This window comes from Epinephelus fuscoguttatus, linkage group LG19, assembly GCF_011397635.1.
Source record: "Epinephelus fuscoguttatus linkage group LG19, E.fuscoguttatus.final_Chr_v1".
In the NCBI taxonomy this organism is placed as follows: Eukaryota; Metazoa; Chordata; class Actinopteri; order Perciformes; family Serranidae; genus Epinephelus; species Epinephelus fuscoguttatus.
The window spans coordinates 8,793,138-8,811,655 of NC_064770.1; the positions used below are offsets into that span (position 1 = coordinate 8,793,138).

General features: G+C 41.0%; 1 protein-coding gene, 2 long non-coding RNA genes and 2 pseudogenes across 3 annotated transcripts; 2 read left to right on the plus strand and 3 right to left on the minus strand.

The window, feature by feature from the left end:
* Positions 1 to 567: 567 nt before the first annotated feature.
* LOC125879599 (heat shock 70 kDa protein 1-like) lies at positions 568 to 3,929 on the minus strand (annotated as a pseudogene).
* On the plus strand, positions 1,199 to 13,409 carry LOC125879650 (uncharacterized). Its single transcript, XR_007447957.1, has 2 exons — positions 1,199 to 1,330; positions 13,313 to 13,409. It is a non-coding gene; the product is annotated as an uncharacterized LOC125879650 (long non-coding RNA).
* On the plus strand, positions 1,418 to 7,045 carry LOC125879648 (uncharacterized). Its single transcript, XR_007447955.1, has 2 exons — positions 1,418 to 1,521; positions 6,953 to 7,045. It is a non-coding gene; the product is annotated as an uncharacterized LOC125879648 (long non-coding RNA).
* On the minus strand, positions 6,004 to 16,277 carry LOC125879595 (heat shock 70 kDa protein 1-like). The gene is given in 3 exon segments (XM_049561555.1): positions 6,004 to 7,329; positions 7,332 to 8,150; positions 16,168 to 16,277. Coding segments are annotated over 2 exon segments (1,917 nt in total). The 5' UTR covers positions 8,128 to 8,150; positions 16,168 to 16,277; the 3' UTR covers positions 6,004 to 6,208.
* Positions 12,557 to 16,277, minus strand: LOC125879598 (heat shock 70 kDa protein 1-like; annotated as a pseudogene).
* Positions 16,278 to 18,518: the final 2,241 nt, after the last annotated feature.

An 18,518-nucleotide genomic window follows, 5' to 3' on the forward strand; every position in this document is an offset into this window, starting at 1 on the left:
ATTCAGTGGAAATGTGAATAATTCATGCAGCTGTTTTACCCAGTAACACTCACTGTATTTATGAGAGAAAATAAGTGACTGGTCAGTTTTCAAATGTGTGTTTAAGATTTTTCATTCTAATATTGGAGCAAAGTTTTCTCTGGATTGCAATAATATTGTTACTATTGTGTATTTCAGCGCTGTGTTTGTTTCCATGAACACAGGGCCAATAGTGTCCTCTGTGTTTCCAGCGGCAGGAACACTATAGCACATGGGAGTCATGTAACTGATTATGATTAGTGACCTCTTTTGTGCTGTAGAGACAGATTGTCAGGATGTTCAACACCATCTCACATGTGTACCAACATATTTCAAAACCCCTTACCTACCATTACACCTTAATCACTGTCAGGACTTGTGATAGATATACACTTGGATCTTTCTGTGGGCCAGACAAAAGTCCTGTTCTAAAAACTTTGGGGGGCAGTGTCTAGAGCTTTCTACACAGGTTTTTTTTTTTGTATACTAGTGCATGACTATAACTCATTAGCTTTAAGTCAATCTATTTAAACAACACTCTATGGCAACTTTTCATGAAATGATTTTTGTTTCATCTTTATTGCAATGTCCAGCAAGGCAGAGATGAAAGGTACACTAGGGTGGCACTTATAATACAAATGTTTATAATCTTAACAACTTTATTCACAAATACAGTCATTATAAAGAACAATAATATAAGTCATACGTTTACAGTTGTATTTAAACAGTCCCAGTGATAAGAGTCCACATGAGGGCCATTTTAGTCCACCTCCTCGATGGTGGGCCCCTGGGAGCTGGCTCGTGCCTGCTCTCTACAGCTGCTTGCAGGCATTCCTCCCTGGTACAACTTGCTGATGATGGAGCTACACACTTTCTCCAGCTCTTTCTGCTTGTCTTGGTACTCCTCTTTTTCAGCCAACTGATTGTTCTCCAGCCAGGCGATGGTCTCCTCACACTTCTCAGTCACCTTCTTCTTGTCCTCCTCGCTAATTTTGTCCTTCAGGTTCTCGTCCTGCACACTGCTCTTCATGTTGAAGGCGTAGGACTCCAGGGAGTTCTTGGCAGAGATTCTGTCCCTCTGAACGTCGTCCTCAGCTTTGTATTTGTCAGCATCCTGCACCATTCGCTCGATCTCCTCTTTGCTCAGTCGGCCCTTATCGTTGGTGATGGTGATTTTGTTCACTTTGCCGGTGCTTTTGTCCACTGCAGACACGTTCAAAATGCCATTGGCGTCCACGTCGAAGGTGACCTCGATCTGTGGGACCCCTCGTGGAGCAGGCGGGATTCCTGTCAGCTCAAACTTGCCCAGCAAGTTGTTGTCCTGGTCATGGCTCTTTCCCCCTCATAGACCTGGATGAGGACCCCAGGCTGGTTGTCAGAGTAGGTGGTGAAGGTCTGGGTTTGTTTAGTGGGGATGGTGGTGTTGCGTTTAATCAGGGACGTCATGACTCCTCCAGCTGTCTCAATACCCAGGGACAGAGGCGCCACGTCCAGCAGCAGCAGGTCCTGGACGTTGCCCGAGGTATCACCTGTGAGAATGGCGGCCTGGACAGCAGCACCGTATGCCACTGCCTCGTCCTGGGTTGATGCTCTTGTTCAGCTCCTTGCCGTTGAAGAAATCCTGCAGGAGTTTCTGAATTTTGGGATTCTGGTGGAGCCTCCAACCAGGACCACATCGTGGATCTGTGCCTTGTCCTTTTTGGCGTCCCTCAGGGCTTTCTCCACTGGCTCTAATGTGTTCCTAAACAGGTCTGAGCACAGCTCCTCAAAGCGAGCCCTGGTGATGGAGGTGTAGAAGTCGATGCCCTCAAACAGAGAATCAATCTCAATGCTGGCCTGGGAGCTGGAGGACAGGGTTCTCTTGGCCCTCTCACAGCTGTGCGCCCTCCTCAAGGCTCTCTTGTTCTGGCTGATGTCTTTCTTCTGTTTCCTCTTGAACTCCTCCACAAAGTGGCTGACCATGCGATTGTCAAAGTCTTCTCCACCCAGGTGAGTGTCTCCAGCCGTGGCTTTGACCTCAAAGATACCATCCTCAATGGTCAGGATAGACACGTCAAAGGTGCCTCCACCCAGGTCAAAGATCAGGACATTACGTTCTCCTGACTTGCTTTTGTCCAGGCCGTACGCGATGGCGGCTGCTGTCGGCTCATTGATGATCCTCATGACATTCAGTCCTGCGATGACGCCTGCATCTTTAGTCGCCTGGCGCTGGGAGTCGTTGAAGTATGCTGGGACTGTGATGACTGCGTTGGTTACCTTTTGGCCGAGGTAGGCCTCAGCAATCTCCTTCATCTTCACTAGAACCATGGAGGAAATCTCCTCAGGGTAGAAAGCTTTGTTCTCTCCTTTGTGTTCCACTTGAATTTTGGGCTTTCCTCCATCTCCCACCACCTTGAAGGGCCAGTGCTTCATGTCCGCCTGCACCACTGGATCATCTATCTTTCTTCCAATCAGTCTCTTGGCATCAAACACAGTGTTACTGGGGTTCAAAGCAGCCTGGTTCTTGGCTGCGTCCCCGATGAGCCTTTCGGTGTCAGTGAACGCCACATAGCTGGGGGTGGTCCTGTTGCCCTGGTCGTTGGCGATGATTTCTACTTTTCCATGCTGGAAAACCCCCACACAGGAGTAGGTGGTGCCCAGGTCGATGCCGATCGCTACACCTTTAGCTGCAGACATCTTGGTTGTTTTGAGTTAATGTCCTAAAGATGCAGAGACAAAAATTAGACAGGAAAATTGAAAAAGTATGTACATACAGCAACCATTTTTACATTATGAATGAATCAATAAAAGCTCGTCCATTCTAAATGATCGATTTACTATTTTACCCTTGGTGTGTTATTGTTACAATCAAGTCGGTTTTATATGAGGTCTATTACTGAAAATGATAACCGAAAAAAAAATTAATGGTTTGTGGGGATCAATGTCTCATTGCCAAACAACTGGGTTCTTATTTCAATGCCGAAACTTCAAGAAGTATATAATTTTGTGTAATAAGAAAAAACTTAAAATTTATTTGGTGGGACTGTATATAAATTCGACTACCAATGGATCATAAATTTGACAGTTATTCAGATGTAAAAGAAAACATTTCGTGGTGGTATGTAAAAGATTCCAACATGTGTTCACACAATTTGCACAAAATTTTAATGTGATATAGGTTCAGAGCAACAATTCTGATATTACACATCTGTTCTTTAAACCACGCCTACACATTAACTACAGTCTAGATTGGCATTTTCTGAGGGAGTTTGGTTTATTCAGTAAGAGAAAACTTATGACTGACTGTATTTAATCTAATGGCGCTTTTATAATACACACTCATTTTAATTTCTAAGACATTTTAGTTCAAAGCAACAAGTAGTATATATCTCTTAATAAATAGCTTCAAATTAAAGGCTAGAAAAAACTAGTCTATTGCACTGTAACGTTAAGCTACTCACATTATTTACTATCTAAACCTGACAGTTTTTCTAAAGGTGTTTGGTGAAACTTCCACTCAGTGTGAGTGAAGCCCCAGTAGCTGTATTTGAGCCAAGGACTGTTATTTCTATAATTCGCACATCATTTTAAGGACATTTTAGCTCAGAGCGACAAGTAATTTATCACATAAATCTCCACATAGCTTGATTTTAACTCCACAGCGCTGTACATTAAACATAAAGCCTAAAAGACCGCTTTTCTGAAGGAAAGAAGTCCGTAAAGTCCGTAAAACAAATGCATTTAAATTCTAGCAGAAAACGAAGTAGCACTTACTGTGGTGAAAAGATGAGAATATAAAGAGAAGGGAAGGTGAAGAGGTTCCTGTGCTGTCCCGTGGATCCTCTCGTCAGTGCTCTGGATGTCTGAATGCCGGTAACTGAACCACTGTGACTTTATACATTGCTCACTGTTTTCTGGACACATCTCGAGCTTTCCACCATGCTGTCTACAGACTCCTTTGGTCCAATCACAGAGCTCAGCGCTCACGCTCGGCGTGATGACGTAGCCCCGGGGCGTCTCACGAGAAGCTTCGAGGAAGTTCCGGGAGGTTCGAGCAGACACTCGCATGGGTAAACGAAAAGACTTGTTTTCAATCGAGAATTGATTTTTGGCTGGTCTCAATAAAGCTTGAATTTAATTCAGTCGGGCAAAATTTTCTCCTGCAGGACCACAGAGTGAAACAGAGACTGAATCTCAATAATAACCGGAACAACAGAAGGAATGTGGTTTATTGGAAGTTTAAGAACTCACTACTATAAAGTCAACAGCTGGTAGGCTGTCTGACATCAGTTTTCAGAGTTTTGGGAGTAATGAAGATGTAAAGTGTTGGGAATTTTTTTGAACATTAAATAAGAAAGTTGCCTATTTTATACCACAAAAAAGGCATCTAAAAAGAGATCCAGAATGGAAAAATAAAGATATTTCTGCTCTAACTTCAGATGATAATGCAATCAGTGAAAACCATGCTATCACATTAGAAAACTTACAGCAGAATCTGAGTGACATCGATGCAGATTCACCTTTGTGCACTTTCAAAGGAAATGGTCAGAGGAGGATGAAAAGAACAGCAGGTATTTCTTAAATTTAGAGAGAATGTATATGTAGTGGCCGTTTGTTCAAAAGAGTAATCCAAATCGTGTCAAACTCGTGTCAAACAAAAACAATGGACCACTGCCGCACCATGGGCATGTAGTGTACGCAGGCAAAAGAAAAATCAGGAAGTTATGTCTATGTCTCAAACAGAGGGAAGTCTTAATAATTTGGACTGCAGCTATTCATTATGCAGAATGGCCCATTTCACAATATTATGTGAATAGATTATAATTATTGATGCATTCATTTGTTCATTATCTAAATGTTGCAGCTAGTTAAGGTGGAGCTCACTTTATTATTTTATATGCTGTTGCTTAATCAACAACAACATATTTTTTAAAACTTGATGTATAGTTTGTATTAATAATAAAAAACTTTAAAGTAACTGAAGTGTTCAAATTATGCAGTGGAATAAAAAGTACAATATTTCTCTCTGTATTTAAGCAGATGTATAAAACATAGTATAAAACAGAAGCACTCAAAAAAGCACAAGTACCTTAATATTGTACTTAAGGATGGTTCACCACTGCTTTAATGGACATGTAGGTACTATGAATGTCCAGTGTTAAAGTAGTAAAATAATTCAAAGGATGTCATAAGTTTCAAGTTTTTATATGTTGCATACATAACTCTACAGTGTGCAGTGGACAGAGAAAAAAAGAATCAAATCATTAACCTTAACTGAATTGTTTTGTTGCCCCCTCCTGTGTTGTGCTTGAAAAAAACAATATGTAAAAACATGATGAAAAAACACAAAAAATAGATAGGACATCCAAATATTAAATGTTACATAATATTATATACAACATATAGATTTTGGGGGGGGGGGGGTGCAGAGGATGCATTTAGAACAGTGGGGGGCTGCAGGCTGGAGTCGAACCCGGGTCGCTGCGGCAGCAGCCTTGTACATGGGGCGCCTGCTCTACCACTAAGCCACTGACGCCCCCCTTCTGGAGTATTTCAGCACTGTGTTTGTTCCCATCAACATAGGACCGAGGGTCTCCTCTGTGTTTCCAGCAGCAAGAACTTTAAAGCACATGGGAGTCATCTGAATGATTGCGATTATTGATGTCTGTCATGCAGTAGAGACAGACTGTCAGGATGTTAACCAACTTTTCAAATGTGTAACCAATGTACTTTCAACACAGACTTTATGATTGAGCTTTATTGATGACTGTCAGCTCATTTAGTGTATACATAGGAGGCAGTAAGTGGGACCTCCTATGCAGATTTTTTTCATATACCACTGCTTGAATGTAACTCTTGTCAGCGTCAATTCTTTCTGTTGAAACATGATTGTATTGTAAATCTTTCTACTTTGTACACCAGCTACTGAACACACACAACTTCCCAACTTTTAATTAATGATTCTTTGAAGTCATAAACCAGAAAAATAAAACCAGAATAATGATATTTGTTTATATTTGTTTCATCTTTATTGCAATGTCCAGCAAGGCAGAGATGAAAGGTACACTAGGGTGGCACTTATAATACAAATGTTTATAATCTTAACAACTTTATTCACAAATACAGTCATTATAAAGAAAAATAATATAAGTCATACATTTACAGTTGTATTTAAACAGTCCCAGTGATAAGAGTCCACATGAGGGCCATTTTAGTCCACCTCCTCGATGGTGGGCCCCTGGGAGCTGGCTCGTGCCTGCTCTCTACAGCTGCTTGCAGGCATTCCTCCCTGGTACAACTTGCTGATGATGGAGCTACACACTTTCTCCAGCTCTTTCTGCTTGTCTTGGTACTCCTCTTTTTCAGCCAACTGATTGTTCTCCAGCCAGGCGATGGTCTCCTCACACTTCTCAGTCACCTTCTTCTTGTCCTCCTCGCTAATTTTGTCCTTCAGGTTCTCGTCCTGCACACTGCTCTTCATGTTGAAGGCGTAGGACTCCAGGGAGTTCTTGGCAGAGATTCTGTCCCTCTGAACGTCGTCCTCAGCTTTGTATTTGTCAGCATCCTGCACCATTCGCTCGATCTCCTCTTTGCTCAGTCGGCCCTTATCGTTGGTGATGGTGATTTTGTTCACTTTGCCGGTGCTTTTGTCCACTGCAGACACGTTCAAAATGCCATTGGCGTCCACGTCGAAGGTGACCTCGATCTGTGGGACCCCACGTGGAGCAGGCGGGATTCCTGTCAGCTCAAACTTGCCCAGCAGGTTGTTGTCCTTGGTCATGGCTCTTTCCCCCTCATAGACCTGGATGAGGACCCCAGGCTGGTTGTCAGAGTAGGTGGTGAAGGTCTGGGTTTGTTTTGTGGGGATGGTGGTGTTGCGTTTAATCAGGGACGTCATGACTCCTCCAGCTGTCTCAATACCCAGGGACAGAGGTGCCACGTCCAGCAGCAGCAGGTCCTGGACGTTGCCCGAGGTATCACCTGTGAGAATGGCAGCCTGGACAGCAGCACCGTATGCCACTGCCTCGTCTGGGTTGATGCTCTTGTTCAGCTCCTTGCCGTTGAAGAAATCCTGCAGGAGTTTCTGAATTTTGGGGATTCTGGTGGAGCCTCCAACCAGGACCACATCGTGGATCTGTGCCTTGTCCTTTTTGGCGTCCCTCAGGGCTTTCTCCACTGGCTCTAATGTGTTCCTGAACAGGTCTGAGCACAGCTCCTCAAAGCGAGCCCTGGTGATGGAGGTGTAGAAGTCGATGCCCTCAAACAGAGAATCAATCTCAATGCTGGCCTGGGAGCTGGAGGACAGGGTTCTCTTGGCCCTCTCACAGCTGTGCGCAGCCTCCTCAAGGCTCTCTTGTTCTGGCTGATGTCTTTCTTCTGTTTCCTCTTGAACTCCTCCACAAAGTGGCTGACCATTCGATTGTCAAAGTCTTCTCCACCCAGGTGAGTGTCTCCAGCCGTGGCTTTGACCTCAAAGATACCATCCTCAATGGTCAGGATAGACACGTCAAAGGTGCCTCCACCCAGGTCAAAGATCAGGACATTACGTTCTCCTGACTTGCTTTTGTCCAGGCCGTACGCGATGGCGGCTGCTGTCGGCTCATTGATGATCCTCATGACATTCAGTCCTGCGATGACGCCTGCATCTTTAGTCGCCTGGCGCTGGGAGTCGTTGAAGTATGCTGGGACTGTGATGACTGCGTTGGTTACCTTTTGGCCGAGGTAGGCCTCAGCAATCTCCTTCATCTTCACCAGAACCATGGAGGAAATCTCCTCAGAGTAGAAAGCTTTGTTCTCTCCTTTGTGTTCCACTTGAATTTTGGGCTTTCCTCCATCTCCCACCACCTTGAAGGGCCAGTGCTTCATGTCCGCCTGCACCACTGGATCATCTATCTTTCTTCCAATCAGTCTCTTGGCATCAAACACAGTGTTGCTGGGGTTCAAAGCAGCCTGGTTCTTGGCTGCGTCCCCGATGAGCCTTTCGGTGTCAGTGAACGCCACATAGCTGGGGGTGGTCCTGTTGCCCTGGTCGTTGGCGATGATTTCTACTTTTCCATGCTGGAAAACCCCCACACAGGAGTAGGTGGTGCCCAGGTCGATGCCGATTGCTACACCTGTAGCTGCAGACATCTTGGTTGTTTTGAGTTAATGTCCTAAAGATGCAGAGACAAAAATTAGACAGGAAAATTGAAAAAGTATGTACATACAGCAACCATTTTTACATTATGAATGAATCAATAAAAGCTTGTCCGTTCTAAATGATTGATTTACTATTTTACCCTTGGTGTGTTATTGTTAAAATCAAGTCGGTTTTATATGAGGTCTATTACTGAAAATGATAACCGAAAAAAAAATTAATGGTTTTTGGGGATCAATGTCTCATTGCCAAACAACTGGGTTCTTATTTCAATGCCGAAACTTCAAGAAGTATATAATTTTGTGTAATAAGAAAACTTAAAATTTGTTTGGTGGGACTGTATATAAATTCGACTACCAATGGATCATAAATTTGACAGTTATTCAGATGTAAAAGAAAACATTTCGTGGTGGTATGTAAAAGATTCCAACATGTGTTCACACAATTTGCGCAAAATTTTAATGTGATATAGGTTCAGAGCAACAATTCTGATATTACACATCTGTTCTTTAAACCACGCCTACACATTAACTACAGTCTAGATTGGCATTTTCTGAGGGAGTTTGGTTTATTCAGTAAGAGAAAACTTATAACTGACTGAATTTAATCTAATGGCGCTTTTATAATACACACTCATTTTAATTTCTAAGACATTTTAGTTCAAAGCAACAAGTAGTATATATCTCTTAATAAATAGCTTCAAATTAAAGGCTAGAAAAAACTAGTCTATTGCACTGTAACGTTAAGCTACTCACATTATTTACTATCTAAACCTGACAGTTTTTCTAAAGGTGTTTGGTGAAACTTCCACTCAGTGTGAGTGAAGCCCCAGTAGCTGTATTTGAGCCAAGGACTGTTATTTCTATAATTCGCACATCATTTTAAGGACATTTTAGCTCAGAGCGACAAGTAATTTATCACATAAATCTCCACATAGCTTGATTTTAACTCCACAGCGCTGTACATTAAACATAAAGCCTAAAAAGACCGCTTTTCTGAAGGAAAGAAGTCCGTAAAGTCCGTAAAACAAATGCATTTAAATTCTAGCAGAAAACGAAGTAGCACTTACTGTGGTGAAAAGATGAGAATATAAAGAGAAGGGAAGGTGAAGAGGTTTCTGTGCTGTCCCGTGGATCCTCTCGTCAGTGCTCTGGATGTCTGAATGCCGGTAACTGAACCACTGTGACTTTATACATTGCTCACTGTTTTCTGGACACATCTCGAGCTTTCCACCATGCTGTCTACAGACTCCTTTGGTCCAATCACAGAGCTCAGCGCTCACGCTCGGCGTGATGACGTAGCCCCGGGGCGTCTCACGAGAAGCTTCGAGGAAGTTCCGGGAGGTTCGAGCAGACACTCGCATGGGTAAACGAAAAGACTTGTTTTCAATCGAGAATTGATTTTTGGCTGGTCTCAATAAAGCTTGAATTTAATTCAGTCGGGCAAAATTTTCTCCTGCAGGACCACAGAGTGAAACAGAGACTGAATCTCAATAATAACCGGAACAACAGAAGGAATGTGGTTTATTGGAAGTTAAAGTCCGCCAATTTTCAGAGTTTTGGGAGTAATGAAGATGTAAAGTGTTGTGAAGTTTTTTAATGTTAAATAAGAAAGTTGCCTATTTTTCATACTGCAAATAAGGGATCTAAAAAGAGATCGGAATAGAAAAAAATACTGATATTTCTGCTCTAACTTAGGACAATATTGCAATCAGTGAAAACCATGCTATCACATTAGAAAACTAACAGCAGGAACTGAGTGAAATCTATGCAGATTAACGTTTGTGCACTTTCATAGGAAATGGTCAGAGGAGGATGAAAAGAGCAGCAGGTAGGCTATTTCTTAAATTTAGAGAGAATGTATAACTTAATAACCAGACTAAATATTGGAGACACCACCATCTGTGAAGATGTCAGTGTTATCTCTAAGTAGTAGCTAACTTATGCTAATCTTTATAGTTCTAGTGATTTCCATGAAAGCTCTAATATTCTGAATTCAACTAAACATGTAAAAGCAGTAAATAGTGTTAGCACAGAATGTTCCAAAATTGTTAGGCCTACTTCAGAGGAAATATCTCAGGTGTTAAAGATCTAAAAACAAAGTACCAGGCTTACTTCTAAATTTTATAAAAATAGGCTATCTGTCAAAATATTGCAAGATCTTTTTTGCTGGCTATACCCCCGCCCCCGGGACTGTTGTTTTTAAATCTTTCTGTACTTAAATCCTTCTTCAACGCCAAGTTTCTTTTAATGTGGATCATCCACTCCAGACACTTTTCCTGGGCCCTTCTCTGACTTTCTGCCAAAGCTTTTTAACTTTATCTGGAAAAATAAGCCACGCAATTTAAATAAGGAGGTTATGTCTGTGTCTCAAACAGAGGGAAGTCTTAATACTTTGGACTGCAGCTATTCATTATGCAGAATGGCCCATTTCAGATTATTATGTCTATGGATTACAATTATTATGCATTAATGTGTTCATTATCTAAATGTTGCAGCTGGTTAAGGTGGAGCTCACTTTATTATTTTATATGCTGTTGCTTAATCTACAACAGTGTATTTTTTAAAACTTGATATACAGTTTTTATTAATAATGAAAAACTTTAAAGTAACTAAAGCGTTCAAATTATGCAGTGGAGTAAAAAGTACAACATTCCTCTCTGCACTGGAGCAGACGTATAAAAAGTAGCATAAAATAGAAGCACTCAAGCACAAGTACCTTTAAATTGTACAGTTCATGGACGGTTCACCACTGCTTAAATGGATATGTAGGTACTATGAATGTCCAGTGTTTAAGTAGTAAAATAATTCAAAGGATGTCATAAGTTTCAAGTTTTTATCTGCACATACATATCTCAGTAAACTAAAACAAAAAAAAGCAATTTTGACAAGATTAAAGATATTTACACCATAAATTGATGCAGAAAATGTACAAATGATGCGTTAAGATTCCCCAGAATGCAGGGAATTAAGTGTTTCATGCCCAAAATATTCTGGCGGAGGACACAGCCCAACCCCTCATTTCATATATTCAGATTTATGGAATCAACTGTTCACAATACAGCTTGGAAGTGTAAGGTGTTAAAATTGCTAATAAATTAAAAATTAGAGGAAGAATATAATATCAATTACTATTTGTGGTCAGCACTGTCCCCGAGGTCACATTACTGAATGAAACTTAGCATGTTTTATTTATTGAAAAATAAATGAATAATATATTGATAGTTATTGAGAGCACTGTTTAAAACAACAACAGCATAAATCTAATTATTTAAAACCCTAAATCCTTTCATGAAGTGTGTCAGACAGGTTCTTAATCCAGTGAGAAAATCTGCCAAAGTTTAAGTCCATGCTGTCATGTCAATCACTGTCAATCATTTCAGTGATTGACATGATTGACAGTTGTTATATAATATTGGATAATAGTTATTAATGCATTAATCACTTTAATGTTACAGTTGGTAAAGGTGGGGCTCATATTATTTTTTATTTACTGCTGGGTAACTTAATATATAATATATCTTATTAGTTTATCAGATTTTCTAGTGTAATCCATTTTCACATTCTGATTATTACACATTTAGTGGAAATGTGAATAATTTATGCTGCTGTTTTACCCAGTAACACTGACTGTGAGAAATTATTTATGAGAGAAAAGAAGTGATTGGTTGGTTGGTTGGTTTTCAAATGCGTGTTTAAGATTTTTCATTAGTTTTCTCTGGATCTTACACTGTTTCCTTCTGGAGTATTTTTTTTTTTTTTTTTTTTTTTTGAGATATTCTTGGGGGCATTTTTAGCCTTTATTTGATGGGGCGGACGGGCGTGGGGGGTGGGGTGGGGTGGGGTGGCATGCAGCGGGGGGCTGCAGGCTGGAGTCGAACCCGGGCCGCTGCGGCAGCAGCCTTGTACATGGGGCGCCTGCTCTACCACTAAGCCACCGACGCCCCCCTTCTGGAGTATTTCAGCACTGTGTTTGTTCCCATCAACATAGGACCGAGGGTCTCCTCTGTGTTTCCAGCAGCAAGAACTTTAAAGCACATGGGAGTCATCTGAATGATTGCGATTATTGATGTCTGTCATGCAGTAGAGACAGACTGTCAGGATGTTAACCAACTTTTCAAATGTGTAACCAATGTACTTTCAACACAGACTTTATGATTGAGCTTTATTGATGACTGTCAGCTCATTTAGTGTATACATAGGAGGCAGTAAGTGGGACCTCCTATGCAGATTTTTTTCATATACCACTGCTTGAATGTAACTCTTGTCAGCGTCAATTCTTTCTGTTGAAACATGATTGTATTGTAAATCTTTCTACTTTGCACACCAGCTACTGAACACACACAACTTCCCAACTTTTAATTAATGATTCTTTGAAGTCATAAACCAGAAAAATAAAACCAGAATAACCAGAATAATGATATTTGTTTATATTTGTTTCATCTTTATTGCAATGTCCAGCAAGGCAGAGATGAAAGGTACACTAGGGTGGCACTTGTAATACAAATGTTTATAATCTTAACAACTTTATTCACAAATACAGTCATTATAAAGAAAATAATATAAGTCATACATTTACAGTTGTATTTAAACAGTCCCAGTGATAAGAGTCCACATGAGGGCCATTTTAGTCCACCTCCTCGATGGTGGGCCCCTGGGAGCTGGCTCGTGCCTGCTCTCTACAGCTGCTTGCAGGCATTCCTCCCTGGTACAACTTGCTGATGATGGAGCTACACACTTTCTCCAGCTCTTTCTGCTTGTCTTGGTACTCCTCTTTGTCAGCCAACTGATTGTTCTCCAGCCAGGCGATGGTCTCCTCACACTTCTCAGTCACCTTCTTCTTGTCCTCCTCGCTAATTTTGTCCTTCAGGTTCTCGTCCTGCACACTGCTCTTCATGTTGAAGGCGTAGGACTCCAGGGAGTTCTTGGCAGAGATTCTGTCCCTCTGAACGTCGTCCTCAGCTTTGTATTTGTCAGCATCCTGCACCATTCGCTCGATCTCCTCTTTGCTCAGTCGGCCCTTATCGTTGGTGATGGTGATTTTGTTCACTTTGCCGGTGCTTTTGTCCACTGCAGACACGTTCAAAATGCCATTGGCGTCCACGTCGAAGGTGACCTCGATCTGTGGGACCCCACGTGGAGCAGGCGGGATTCCTGTCAGCTCAAACTTGCCCAGCAGGTTGTTGTCCTTGGTCATGGCTCTTTCCCCCTCATAGACCTGGATGAGGACCCCAGGCTGGTTGTCAGAGTAGGTGGTGAAGGTCTGGGTTTGTTTAGTGGGGATGGTGGTGTTGCGTTTAATCAGGGACGTCATGACTCCTCCAGCTGTCTCAATACCCAGGGATAGAGGTGCCACGTCCAGCAGCAGCAGGTCCTGGACGTTGCCCGAGGTATCACCTGTGAGAATGGCGGCCTGGACAGCAGCACCGTATGCCACTGCCTCGTCTGGGTTGATGCTCTTGTTCAGCTCCTTGCCGTTGAAGAAATCCTGCAGGAGTTTCTGAATTTTGGGGATTCTGGTGGAGCCTCAGGACCACATCGTGGATCTGTGCCTTGTCCTTTTTGGCGTCCCTCAGGGCTTTCTCCACCGGCTCTAATGTGTTCCTAAACAGGTCTGAGCACAGCTCCTCAAAGCGAGCCCTGGTGATGGAGGTGTAGAAGTCGATGCCCTCAAACAGAGAATCAATCTCAATGCTGGCCTGGGAGCTGGAGGACAGGGTTCTCTTGGCCCTCTCACAAGCTGTGCGCAGCCTCCTCAAGGCTCTCTTGTTCTGGCTGATGTCTTTCTTCTGTTTCCTCTTGAACTCCTCCACAAAGTGGCTGACCATGCGATTGTCAAAGTCTTCTCCACCCAGGTGAGTGTCTCCAGCCGTGGCTTTGACCTCAAAGATACCATCCTCAATGGTCAGGATAGACACGTCAAAGGTGCCTCCACCCAGGTCAAAGATCAGGACATTACGTTCTCCTGACTTGCTTTTGTCCAGGCCGTACGCGATGGCGGCTGCTGTCGGCTCATTGATGATCCTCATGACATTCAGTCCTGCGATGACGCCTGCATCTTTAGTCGCCTGGCGCTGGGAGTCGTTGAAGTATGCTGGGACTGTGATGACTGCGTTGGTTACCTTTTGGCCGAGGTAGGCCTCAGCAATCTCCTTCATCTTCACCAGAACCATGGAGGAAATCTCCTCAGGGTAGAAAGCTTTGTTCTCTCCTTTGTGTTCCACTTGAATTTTGGGCTTTCCTCCATCTCCCACCACCTTGAAGGGCCAGTGCTTCATGTCCGCCTGCACCACTGGATCATCTATCTTTCTTCCAATCAGTCTCTTGGCATCAAACACAGTGTTGCTGGGGTTCAAAGCAGCCTGGTTCTTGGCTGCGTCCCCGATGAGCCTTTCGGTGTCAGTGAACGCCACATAGCTGGGGGTGGTCCTGTTGCCCTGGTCGTTGGCGATGATTTCTACTTTTCCATGCTGGAAAACCCCCACACAGGAGTAGGTGGTGCCCAGGTCGATGCCGATTGCTACACCTGTAGCTGCAGACATCTTGGTTGTTTTGAGTTAATGTCCTAAAGATGCAGAGACAAAAATTAGACAGGAAAATTGAAAAAGTATGTACATACAGCAACCATTTTTACATTATGAATGGATCAATAAAAGCTTGTCCATTCTAAATGATCGATTTACCATTTTACCCTTGGTGTGTTATTGTTACAGTCAAGTCAATTTTATTTTATATTATACTTTATTATATCCTTTTCTTTCCTACTGCAATTTTGTACGGGCAAGCACTTACAGAAGAAACCTCATACATCTTGTTACTTTACAGAAAGGGTGTGTTAGAATGACTACAAACTCTGAACCACGAGCGAGCTCAGGCCCTGTGTTTCAAAAACTTGTAATTTTGAATGTTTATGATATAAATGTGTATCGGATCTGCTTACTTGTGTTCCAGCAAAAGAATGAATATTTTACCTCCAGGTTTCTGTCATATATTTGTATCTAACAACCTAGTCCACAGCTACTCGACATGAAACTCTTCCGATCTCCACACTGCTTTCTTTAGAACCACTCTTAGGCAATTTGCTATACATTATCAAGGTCCCTGTCTCTGGAATCAGCTACTTCACTATCTGAAAAAAATTATTTATTTAACATCATTTAAAAAGGCTCTCAATAGGTACCTCGTCAGCCAAACTATGTGCCATCAAACTTAATAAGTCATCTATAATTATGTTGTTCATTTATTGTCTTAGCCTACTTTGTTCTTTCATTTACGCATGTATCTTTATTGTCTTACATTATTCATTCATGTATGTATTTTTCCTTCTTATATTCACTGTATAATCACTCAGTTGATTGCTTCTTTTTCCTACTCATTCTTGTTATCATTTAATTGTTTCTTATTTTTTGCCTTTGTAACAAATGTGGTCTTTGATTTATGTCTTCGTGGGTGAGGTTTTCATATAAGCCCTCGCAGGTTTCATACCTCTCCTTCGCACATCCCAATCAAAATAATTGTTTATATTACTTAAATGATATGTTTGTGAAAAAATTTTTTTTAAAAAATGTAATAATAATAATAATAATAATAATACACATTCATTTTAATTTCAAGGACATTTTAGTTCAAAGGAACAAATAGTATACTTCTCTTAAAAAATAGCTTCAAATTAAAGGCTAGAAAAAACTAGTCTATTGCACTGTAACGTTAAGCTACTCACATTATTTACTATCTAAACCTGACAGTTTTTCTAAAGGTGTTTGGTGAAACTTCCACTCAGTATGAGTGAAGCCCCAGTAGCTGTATTTGAGCCAAGGACTGTTATTTCTATAATTCGCACATCATTTTAAGGACATTTTAGCTCAGAGCGACAAGTAATTTATCACATAAATCTCCACATAGCTTGATTTTAACTCCACAGCGCTGTACATTAAACATAAAGCCTAAAAAGACCGCTTTTCTGAAGGAAAGAAGTCCGTAAAGTCCGTAAAACAAATGCATTTAAATTCTAGCAGAAAACGAAGTAGCACTTACTGTGGTGAAAAGATGAGAATATAAAGAGAAGGGAAGGTGAAGAGGTTCCTGTGCTGTCCCGTGGATCCTCTCGTCAGTGCTCTGGATGTCTGAATGCCGGTAACTGAACCACTGTGACTTTATACATTGCTCACTGTTTTCTGGACACATCTCGAGCTTTCCACCATGCTGTCTACAGACTCCTTTGGTCCAATCACAGAGCTCAGCGCTCACGCTCGGCGTGATGACGTAGCCCCGGGGCGTCTCACGAGAAGCTTCGAGGAAGTTCCGGGAGGTTCGAGCAGACACTCGCATGGGTAAACGAAAAGACTTGTTTTCAATCGAGAATTGATTTTTGGCTGGTCTCAATAAAGCTTGAATTTAATTCAGTCGGGCAAAATTTTCTCCTGCAGGACCACAGAGTGAAACAGAGACTGAATCTCAATAATAACCGGAACAACAGAAGGAATGTGGTTTATTGGAAGTTTAATAACTCACTACTATAAAGTCAACAGCTGGTAGGCTGTCTGACATCAGTTTTCAGAGTTTTGGGAGTAATGAAGATGTAAAGTGTTGGAATTTTTTTGAACATTAAATAAGAAAGTTGCCTATTTTATACCACAAAAAAGGCATCTAAAAAGAGATCCAGAATGGAAAAATAAAGATATTTCTGCTCTAACTTCAGATGATAATGCAATCAGTGAAAACCATGCTATCACATTAGAAAACTTACAGCAGAATCTGAGTGACATCGATGCAGATTCACCTTTGTGCACTTTCAAAGGAAATGGTCAGAGGAGGATGAAAAGAACAGCAGGTATTTCTTAAATTTAGAGAGAATGTATATGTAGTGGCCGTTTGTTCAAAAGAGTAATCCAAATCGTGTCAAACTCGTGTCAAACAAAAACAATGGACCACTGCCGCACCATGGGCATGTAGTGTATGCAGGCAAAAGAAAGTCATTGTCCATGCAGAGTTTCTGCGTTTCCAGTGGTTTATTCAACCAGAAACACGCAAGCAAACAAAGAACAAAGAAATCCCTGCATGCCTCTCCCGCTCTGGTAAAAAACCATATGCCCACCCAGGTGCATTCTGGTCGCCTACCTGCTTTCCTACATATATAAACTTTGGTGCCCACAGTATGCCCAAAACGAAATGAAATAGTGAACAAATACTAAACAAGAAACAACTAAACTAAATGAATAATTAGCAAAACAAAATACAAGAATAGAATAATCAAATAATATTAATTATTAGCGAAACAACTAAATACTAACAACAAATAAATAGCTCCAACAGTATAACTTAATAACCAGACTAAAAATTGGAGATATCATCTGTGAAGATGTCAGTGTTATCTCTAAGTAGTATATAACTTACATGCCAATCTTTGTAATTCTAGTGATTTCCATGAAACCTCTAATATTCTGAATTCAACTAAAGATGCAAAAGGAGTGAATAGTGTTAGCACAGAATGTTCTAGATATGTAAGGCCTACTTCAAAGGAAACATTTCGGGTATTAAACATCTATAAAAAGCACCAGGCATACTTCTAAATTTTATAAAGTATTTGTCAACATATTGGAAACTTTTTACTGCTGGCTATTCCCCACCCCAGTGACTTGTTTTTAAATCTTTCTAACCTTTCTCTGAATGCCAAGTTTCTTTTCATGTGGAACATCCACATCCACATTTCCTGGACTCTTCTCTGACTTTCTGCCATAGCTTTTTAATTTTATTTGGAAAAATAAGCCACGCATGATAAATCAGGAAGTTATGTCTATGTCTCAAAGAGAGGGAAGTCTTAATAATTTGGACTGCAGCTATTCATTATGTAGAATGGCCCATTTCACAATATTATGTGAATAGATTATAATTATTGATGCATTCATTTGTTCATTATCTAAATGTTGCAGCTAGTTAAGGTGGAGCTCACTTTATTATTTTATATGCTGTTGCTTAATCAACAACAACATATTTTTTAAAACTTGATGTATAGTTTGTATTAATAATAAAAAACTTTAAAGTAACTGAAGTGTTCAAATTATGCAGTGGAATAAAAAGTACAATATTTCTCTCTGTATTTAAGCAGATGTATAAAACATAGTATAAAACAGAAGCACTCAAAAAAGCACAAGTACCTTAATATTGTACTTAAGGATGGTTCACCACTGCTTTAATGGACATGTAGGTACTATGAATGTCCAGTGTTAAAGTAGTAAAATAATTCAAAGGATGTCATAAGTTTCAAGTTTTTATATGTTGCATACATAACTCTACAGTGTGCAGTGGACAGAGAAAAGAATCAAATCATTAACCTTAACTGAATTGTTTTGTTGCCCCCTCCTGTGTTGTGCTTGAAAAAAACAATA